This window comes from Perognathus longimembris, chromosome 3, assembly GCF_023159225.1.
Source record: "Perognathus longimembris pacificus isolate PPM17 chromosome 3, ASM2315922v1, whole genome shotgun sequence".
Taxonomy (NCBI): domain Eukaryota; kingdom Metazoa; phylum Chordata; class Mammalia; order Rodentia; family Heteromyidae; genus Perognathus; species Perognathus longimembris.
The window spans coordinates 67327879-67336691 of record NC_063163.1 but is presented as its reverse complement, the minus strand read 5'-3'; the positions used below and the strand labels follow the sequence as shown (position 1 = coordinate 67336691).

General features: G+C 59.5%; 1 protein-coding gene across 3 annotated transcripts; it reads right to left on the bottom strand.

Annotated features, from left to right (window-relative positions):
- Positions 1 to 265: 265 nt before the first annotated feature.
- Positions 266 to 7875, bottom strand: Plin5 (perilipin 5). Of its 3 annotated transcripts, XM_048341964.1 has the most exons (8): positions 7793 to 7875; positions 7166 to 7260; positions 5876 to 6059; positions 4704 to 4786; positions 4244 to 4406; positions 3378 to 3574; positions 2206 to 2307; positions 266 to 1257 (listed from the first exon to the last, which is right to left on the bottom strand). In XM_048341964.1, the coding sequence occupies exons 2-8, from the start codon at positions 7238 to 7240 to the stop codon at positions 787 to 789; spliced, it is 1275 nt and encodes a 424-aa protein (XP_048197921.1). In that variant the 5' UTR covers positions 7241 to 7260; positions 7793 to 7875; the 3' UTR covers positions 266 to 786. The 3 variants fall into 3 exon arrangements, with proteins under 3 accessions (XP_048197921.1, XP_048197923.1, XP_048197922.1); XM_048341966.1 differs by lacking the exon at positions 7793 to 7875 and having other exon boundaries at positions 5876 to 6062; positions 7187 to 7311; XM_048341965.1 differs by lacking the exon at positions 7793 to 7875 and having other exon boundaries at positions 4704 to 4783; positions 7166 to 7255.
- Positions 7876 to 8813: the final 938 nt, after the last annotated feature.

Sequence of the window (8813 nt, the reverse complement as noted above, 5' to 3'; positions counted from 1 at the left end):
GAAAAGAAAAGACACTGGTTGTCACTGAGGTGAGAATGGCTTACGTTTGGGTGGACATAGCTGGGCGGGACTGGGGGTGCAAGCCAGAGGCTGATTCCAAAACCCTCAGGGTGGCCCCAAGGCCTTGGGCCCCCGAACACAGAGGCACCCTTGTTCTGAGGAGGGAGGGCAGGGAAGGGGTCCCTCAGCCTAGGGTGTCCAGCCAACCTGGGGGTGGCTGGGCTCATAGCTCCAAGGGCCCAAAGGGAAAGACTAGGGTACTGTGTGCTTCTCAGAGTTTCTGACTTTATTGCCATCTATTTGCATATTTATTTTTTAAAATTATTTGTGCCAGTCCTGAGGCTTGAACTCAGGGCCTGGGTGCTGTCCTTGAGCTTTTTTTAAAACGCGAGGTTGTGCTTTACCATAGGAGTCGCAGCTCCACTTCTGGCTTTTTGGTTAGGTAGAGATAAGGCGCAGGGATGTCCCTGCCTGGACTGGCTTCGAACCACAATCCTCAGATCTCAGCTTCCTGACTAGCTAGGATGACAGGCGTGAGCCGCCAGACCCGGCTTTGCTCACTTTCCTGATGCAGAGTCTGGTGATGGAGCCGGGGCTGGCCTGGAAGGGGAGGGGGGGCTCCTGGCTGGGGTGACAGGAGAGGCCCCAGAGGGCAGAGGCTCAGGGATGGGTTCTGAGGCCCTGCCCTGCCTGGGCCTCGTATCCCCAGGCATCCTCCAAGGGAAAATGGGGGGCCTGAGTCTGAGGGTGACCAGCAGCCAGAGGGCCAGCATTACCTGGGCGCCATCAGAAGTCCAGCTCAGGCATCAGGGTGTGGGAGACCCTGAGGCGGGGGGGCTCAGCGTCCTGTGGGCCAGGGTCCCCAAGGGTCCCCCGGAGTCCCTGGGATTCCCCGGCTGCCCAGGCCCTCTGATGGGCCGGCCAGTCCATGTGCGCCCAGCGCGGGTCAGGGTCACCGATGACCTCGTCCACACAGGTGATCAGGTCCAGCATGGGCTCCGACCGCTCCACGAGCAGCGGCGCGAAGGGGCCCAGGAGCCAGGGCAGCGGCCCGGCCCACAGGGCCAGCGCAGGCCCCACGGGGACCTCCATGGCCGCCCTCGGGGAGCCGAGGCCGCGCACCTCCGCCAGGGCCACCCGCAGCGCCGCCACACCGGCCTGCAGCTCCGCCACCCGGGCCTGGGCGCCAGGGGGCAGCGCTGCCGCCAGCGCCTCCACCGAGCGCTCCAGCTCTGCAGCCAGTGCCTCCAGATCCACCTTTGGACAGACAGACAGACAGACAGGGGGGCCTCAGGGGCTGCCCGGGGAGGTGCAGGCAGAGAGCCTGCCTCATTGCCCAGGGCATCCTCTAAGGGGATCGACTCCTAGCCTGTTCCCCCCCCCCAACACCTCCTAACAGGATCGCCTCCCGGCCTCAGTTTCCCCCTAACACCTCCTAATAGGATGGCCTCCCGGCCTCAGGTCCACCCCCCCCCCCCCGACGCCCAACACTCCTAACAGGATCACCTCCCAGCCTGTTTCCCTTTAGATGTCTTCTAGTGACACTGGCTGCCTGCCTCATCAGTTTCCCCCTGAACACCTTCTAATGGAACCTCCTGTCTCAGTTTCCCCTAGATAGGGTCTATCTGCCTCCATCTCCCATGGGACATCCTCCGATGAAATTGGCTACCTGCCTCAGTTTCCTGCAGATAACTCTGTGTACCAGTCCTGGGGCTTGAACTTGGGACCTGGGTGCTGTCCCTGAGCTCTTTTTGCTCAAGGCTAGTGCTCTGCCACTTGAGCCATAGCATCACTTCCGGCTTTCTGGTGGTTCACTGGAGATAAGAATCTTTTTTTGCCAGTCCTGGGTCTTGCACTCAGGACCTGCGCACTGTCCCTGGCTTCTTTTTGCTCAAGGCTAGCACTCTACCACTTGAGCCACAGCACCACTTCCGGCTTTTTTCTATATATGTGGTACTGAGGAATCAAACCCAGGGCTTCATGTATATGATGCAAGCACTCTTGCCACTAGGCCATATTCCCAGTCCTAGGTAAGAGTCTTCTTTCCTGCCCTGGCTGGTTTCGAACTCTGATCCTCAGACCTCAGCCTCCTGACTGGCTAGGATGACAGGTCTAAGCTAGGAGCGCCTGATTTCATGACTGGTTTGCGTCGTATTCAGCCCGGTCCCCGCAGCCCAGGCTGGTGAAGAGCCCCCTCTTCCTCACCTGGCTGCGGCTGTGGCCGTTCTGCAGGGGGCATGGGCTCCGGTCCTCCCGTGGCTCCTGGGACTTGGTGGGCAGGGCTGCTCTGTCCTGCACCCTGTGGATCTGAGGGAGGGGATATGGCAGTGTTAGCCAGCCACAGTTTGCACCAGAGAGCAGTGCATGCCGTCATGCCAGCCACGCAGTGGGCTGAGATCTGAGGATCGAAGTTCAAAGGGCAGGAAGGTCCATGAGGCTCTTTTTTAATTTTTTTTTTTTTTTTGCCAGTCCTGGTGCTTGAACTCAGGGCCTGAACCCTGTCCCTGAGCCGCTCTGTGCTCAAGGCTAGCTCTGTACCACTTGAACTACAGCACCACTTCTGGCTTTTTTCCTGTGCACGTGGTGCTGAGGAATTGAACCCAGGGCTTCATGCATGCTAGGCAAGCACTCTACCACTAAGCCACATTCCCGGCCCAGGCCCATGACACTCATATAGCCAATTAACCACAAAAAGCCAGAAGTGACGCTGTAGCCCCATGACCAAAAAAAAAAACATTGGCTCTAGAGTGGGAGACACAAGTAAATGGAGCAGCAGATCTCAGGTCTTTCCAGAAGCACAGTCTGTTGAGAACGAAAGAAAGCCTCCCAGACAAAAGGCTCAGCTGTACAAAGGCTCTGGGGTAGTAAGGAGCCTGGTGGGTTGGAGGAGCCGTGAGGAGCCATGAGGAGCCATGAGGAGCCGGGGTGGCTGGAGCAGAGGATGGAGTGACAGGGCGGAGAGGACAGGGAGGGGATGGAGCAGATCCTGCAAGATCCCAGTGGGCTGCGGGGAGGACCCAGGCTCTGACCCTGAGAGAAAACAGGAGGGAGGTGGAGGGGCCAGGCTTGGTGCTCACGCGCGCCCTCTGGTGGTGGAGTCAAGGAGGACAGGGTGAGGATGGGGAGCTGGGAGGGGCCAAAGGCCCATGGCCTGCTGGAGGCGGGAGGAGAGGGCCTGCAGCCTGAGCCCCTGGAGGGTGGGAGCTGGGCTCAGCTGAAATGGGGGTGGAGGAGTGAGAGAGAGCAGTCCTCCCGATGGCTCCTCCTGAGCGCTGGGATTACAGGCATGCACCGCCAGGCCCACAGCCTCTCCCTCCAGGCTCTGCCTCCCCTCCTCCAGGGCCCTCCAGGGTCCTCCAGGGCCAGCCGTCTCTCACCAGCTCCAACATCTCCTGCAGCTGGGTCAGCATTTCCTGTGCACAGTGCTTGCTCTGCCTCAGTTTCCCTATAGAGTGCTCATAAGCCAGATAGCGAATCCTCGAGGACAGGGAGCCCAGGCGCACAAGGTAGCCCTGCTGGCGTGTCTGCTCCTCGGCGGTGCCCGCTTCTGCCAGGCCCTCGGCCTCCAGAGTCCCTGGGTTGGACAGCACAGGCCGGGGTCAGCATGGCCACCCCTCTGCCTCTGCACTCACCCCCAGCTTCCCGTTCTCAACACAGACGAGGGAAACTGAGGCACAAAGTCAGAATCCCACACTGTGCCTTGAGGACACCCAGGATGTGGACACATGCTGTGCCGAGCCATTCTACTAGATAGCCTCATGCGTGTGTGTGTGTGTGTGTGTGTGTGTGTGCACGCGCGCATGCCGGTTCTTGGGCTTAAACTCAGGGCCTGGGCACTCACTGTCCCTGAGCTTTTTCACTCAAGGCTGGTGCTCTACCACTTGAGCCACAGCTCCACTTCTGGCTTTGGAGATAAAGAGTCCCACAGACGTTCCTGCCCGGGCTGACTTTGAACCGTGATCCTCAGATCTCAGCCTCCTGAGCAGCCGGGGTTGCAGGTGTGAGCCAGGGTGCCCAGCTCAAAACCCAGACTTTAAAGCACAGCATTTGCTCAGTATTGGATGGGATGGGCGACCCGAGACGGCAGTCTGGAGCGTTGTGTGAGACCCCAATGGCTTCCAGGATGTGGCAGGTGGGTGTGGAAGAGGCTCTGGGTTGTGCTGCGCGGCCCTGCGGACACGGCAAGCCTCTCTGGTCCTCCCCGCCCCACGGCTGCACGGAAAGGCTTTGGGCGCCGCCTCACCCAGCTCCTCCTTCGTCATGGGCAGCAGGTGGTTCACCAGCTCCTCGGACTTGCCCAGCACCACGTCCATGGCGTGGCTCACAGAGTTCCGCAGCTCCATGCTCCAGCGCCGGCCGCGCTGGGCCAGGCCGGCCACCACCGTGTCCTTGGCTGAGGTCAGCACCTGGCGGGGAGACTCCGCTCGCTGCCGGGGCCCCGGGTCGACAGCCCCGCCAACCTCAGCAACTCGGGCTGGGCCTTCAAAGACCTCAGAGCCCCTTCCTGGCTCCATGCCTCAGTTTCCTCCTATCAGATGTGGGTTAATAGGCCCCTCCCCTGCGGACCTGGGGGGGGCACGTGGAGGTTGTATCTGGCTGCTGATCTTTCCTCTGGAGAGGGGATGGCCTCGCCCTTTGCCCCCTCCCTCCTGGGTCTGGGGTCACCCCTCTGCAGGTCCCCACCACCTGGGTACCCCAGGCACCGTGTCCGAAGGTTGCTGGAGGAAGGGCAGCTTCTCCTCCAGCTTGTCCAGGCCCCTGCAGGCCAGGTGGTTCACTGTGGCTACTGAGGAAAGAAGAGAACTGGGGGTCCATGGGGTGATCAAGAGACAGGGGTCTAGGGATACAACACAGGAGACAGAGCCCCGACTCTGCCCATGGATAGCGGTCCCCACAGGTGGGCTGGTCTCAGAAGACTACAGAGAGGCTGGATGGACCCCAGGGCCGTGGGGGAGGGATTGGGGTGGGGAGGGGGACCCAGGGCCTACCCTGCATAGGCCGCTCCCTGGCCATCGCACACCCACAGCACCGCCTCTGTCCCCTGCCTCTGCCCTGCTGCCAGGCTCAGCCTCCAAGGTGACCCCCAGCCCCACCCAGCTCCCATGACCTTGGGGAAGCTCAAGGTCACAGGAGCCTCCTAGGAAGGGGCTGGAGGGGTGTCAGGCTGGAACACTCAGCCAGACAGGAGCACAGGGTCTTTCTGGCTGCTCACCCACCAGGCTAGACCCCCAAGCAGATGACAGGCTGAGCAGAGGGGCTCAGGACCAGCAGCAGGAGGATGGGGGGGGGGGACGCAAAGGAGGGAGGCAGAGGAGGAGGCAGGGGAGAGGAGAGGATGGGGAGGAGGAGCCACGGTGCAGCATCTGGCATAGGCCAGATGAGCAGATTTAAAGAGGTGCTTGACAATGAAAGAGACAGAGGTGTTGGGGTATGGGGGTGTCTGCGGGAGGGCACAAGCAAATTGACAAGACACAGAGGTGCATTAAAGAGAGTTATATCCTGTCATCCCAGCTACTCTGGAGGCAGAGATGGAGAGGGCCGAGGTCTGAGGACAACCCACAAAAAGCTCCTCATCTCAACCAACAAGCAGAGTGTGGTGGGCTATGACTAGCATCCCAGCTATGGGAAGGTGTAGCTAGGAAGAGCTCAGCTCCAAGGCCAGCCTGGACAAAGCAAAACAAAACCTGCAGTTTTTATGCCCAAAGTAATGAAAGCCAAAAGGGTTGGGGGTGTGGCTCAAGCAGTAAAGCACCTGGCCAGCAAGTGCCAGGCCTGGAGTTCGAACCCCAGTGGGAAGGATGGATTGGAGGATGGGCTGAGGTAGCACTGAGGGAGGGGGTGACCCAGAGCTCAGGGACCCAGGCCGAGGACTCACACTGGGGCTGCAGGTGGTCGAGCAGTGGCTGGGCGTGGTCCAGGGCGCTGGTGGTGAGGCCGCACACACAGTGCTCAGCCAGGCGGCAGGCGGAGCCCAGCATCGGGTGCCGGTCCTTGGCCGAGCAGTAGGCATGGGAGACGGCCCTTACCAGGGGCAGGGCCGCCACACGCTTCACCACATTCTGTGGGAAGAGACAGCATCAAGAGGGGCACCTGGGCCATCCCCAGGCCCGCTTGCCCTCTCCCAGGAGGGGGTGGGGTAGGTGAAGGATGAGTTAGGGAGATGGACAAGGACAGGACAACACTGCTGGGGACAGGGGTTCTGGGTGCACTGGCAGGTTGTCACTAGTGTGCACAAGGTTAAAAGTTCTGACACAAGGGCTGGGAATATGGCCTAGCGGCAAGAGTGCTTGCCTCATATACATGAAGCCCTGGGTTTGATTCCCCAGCACCACATATACAGAAAACGGCCAGAAGTGGTGCTGTGGCTCAAGTGGTAGAGTGCTAGCCTTGAGCAAAAAGAAGCCAGGGACAGTGCTCAGGCCCTGAGTCCAAGCCCCAGGACTGGAAAAAAATAAGTTCTGACATGAAAGCTGGCTCACACCTGTCATCCTAGCTACTCAGGAGGCTAAGATCTGAGGATCATGGTTCAAAGCCAGCCTGAGTTGAAAAGTCCCTGTGAGACTCTCATATCCAATGACCCACTCAAACTTGGGAGTGGTGTTCTGGCTCAAAGTGATAGGGCACTAACTTTGAGCAAAAAAAGAGCTCAGGGACAGCACCCAAGCCCTGAGTTCAAGCCCTACAACCGACAACAAAACAAAATAAGAAGTTCTCACATGAGGTCAGGCACCTGTGGCTCATGTCCGTCATCCTAGATACTGAGGAGGCTAAGATCTGAGAATCTAGGTTCAAAACTAGTGTGGGAAGGAAAGTCTGTGAGATTCTTATCTCCAATGAACCACCAAAAAAGCCAGCTGTGGCTCTGTGGCTCAAGTGGTAGAGCGCAAGCCTTGAATGAAAACGCTCACAGACAGGCCTTGAGTTCAAGCTCTGAGACACACAAAGTACACACAAAGAATGTTGTGACATGACCGCTCTGGGATGGGACGTGCGAATCGATTGGTCTGGTCTGCAGTGCCTGGACAGTGGCCCAGGGGTGGGGTCTGCTTGGGCCGCGTCCCACCCCCGGGACTGGAAGGAATTACAGGTGGACACTGGGCCCGGGAGGGAGTGGCGAGGCCAGCCTGGACAGAAACGCTCCCATGGTGGGGGAAGGGGTGCTCACCTGCTGCTCCTGCTGCTGCTCCTGCTCCTGCTCCACGCTGGGTCTGGGGTCTTGGACGGCCTCTTCATTGGACATGGCAGACACACAGGCTCACCCTGAGGGGAGAAGACCCTTGCAAGCCAGCCCTTCCACCTGCCTCCTGAAACGCCCAATCGGGTTCGCACGTTGGGGGGCTCTCCACAGCACGGTGAGAGTGACCCTGTGGTCCGGAAGCTGAATTCACATCTCTCCCTTACCTACTGTGTGTCTGGGAACATGCCTTCGACTCTCCGGGCTGTTTCCCCTTAGGTTAAATACGGGGGGAGGCTCCTCTGGCAGGGAGACGCAGATCTCCGGCAGCCCTCTTGATAGACAGGGAAACTGAGGCACGCGGCCAGCCCCACAGGCCCAAGGTCACTCAGCCAGGCGTGCGTGGGGAGCTGGGCCCCTGGCAGCCGGAGCCCCCTGCGGCCTCCCAGCGCCCTCGGAGCCCTGCTCTCGGCTGCACTGAGTCCTGAACACCGGCCAACTGGGACAAGGGTCCCGGCCACCTGCTCGGGCCCAGCGAACCCCGCCCGCGCCGCGGGACCCACGCCCTGCCCCCCGATCCGGGATCCCGAGCCCGGGGACAGCCCACCCCGCACTCACCCGGACGCACGCGAGGCCTCAGCTCCCCCGCCTAGGAACTCCGTGTACCCCAGACCCGGGGTCGCGACTCCGCCCCCGGACGGCCCGCCTCGCCTTATAATAGTTCTGGGGGCGGGACCCTCCCGAGGACTGCCCAATGAGATGAAGCCTAGTGAGGGGTGTGTCCGAATGGGCGAGGTTTCAGGTTCCCGCCGGCCGGTCCTTGCTCCGCGGTTGCCATAGCAACCCAGGGACGCAGGATGCCCTGGGATGGAGCAGCTGGGTGTGAACCGCCCTCAAGGCAGAGAAAAGGCCGCCGCGCTCTGCGAAATGACACTGGAAAGTCTTTTCTTCTTCTTCTTCTGCTTTTAGGGCTTGAGCTCTGTCCCCAAACATTTTGCTCAAACTCTCATCCTCATATCTCAGCCTCCTGAGTAGCTGGGAATTACAGATGTGAGCCACTGGCACCTGGCTCTTTCTTCTTTTAAATCTGCTCTTTAAACACTAGCCAGCCTAGCCGTTTCTCTCAAATACTCAGTTCACAAATGAGCAAAATAGAGTCCAAAAGTTTAAAACAGACAGGTACAGGTGATTCCCACCTGTAATCCTAGCTAGTTGGAAGGCTAAGATCTGGAGGATCAGGGTTCAAGTCCAGCCCAAGCACACAAATTCTGGCGCCACCCCCCAATTTCCAAAATAACCAGCAAAAAGCTGGACTGGGGGTGTCACCTCAGTGGTAGAACACTTACATAAACAAGAAAGCTCAATGAGCACCAGGCTCTGAGTTCAAGTTCCAGTACCCCTGCTCCCACTCCTCAAAAATTCTGAAACCAGGGGCTGGGGATATGGCCTAGTGGCAAGAGTGCTTGCCTCATATACATGAAGCCCTGGGTTCGATTCTCCAGCACCACATATACAGAAAATGGCCAGAAGTGGCGCTGTGGCTCAAGTGGCAGAGTGCTAGCCTTGAGCAAAAAGAAGCCAGGGACAGTGCTCAGGCCCTGAGTCCAAGCCCCAGGACTGGCAAAAAAATAAATAAATA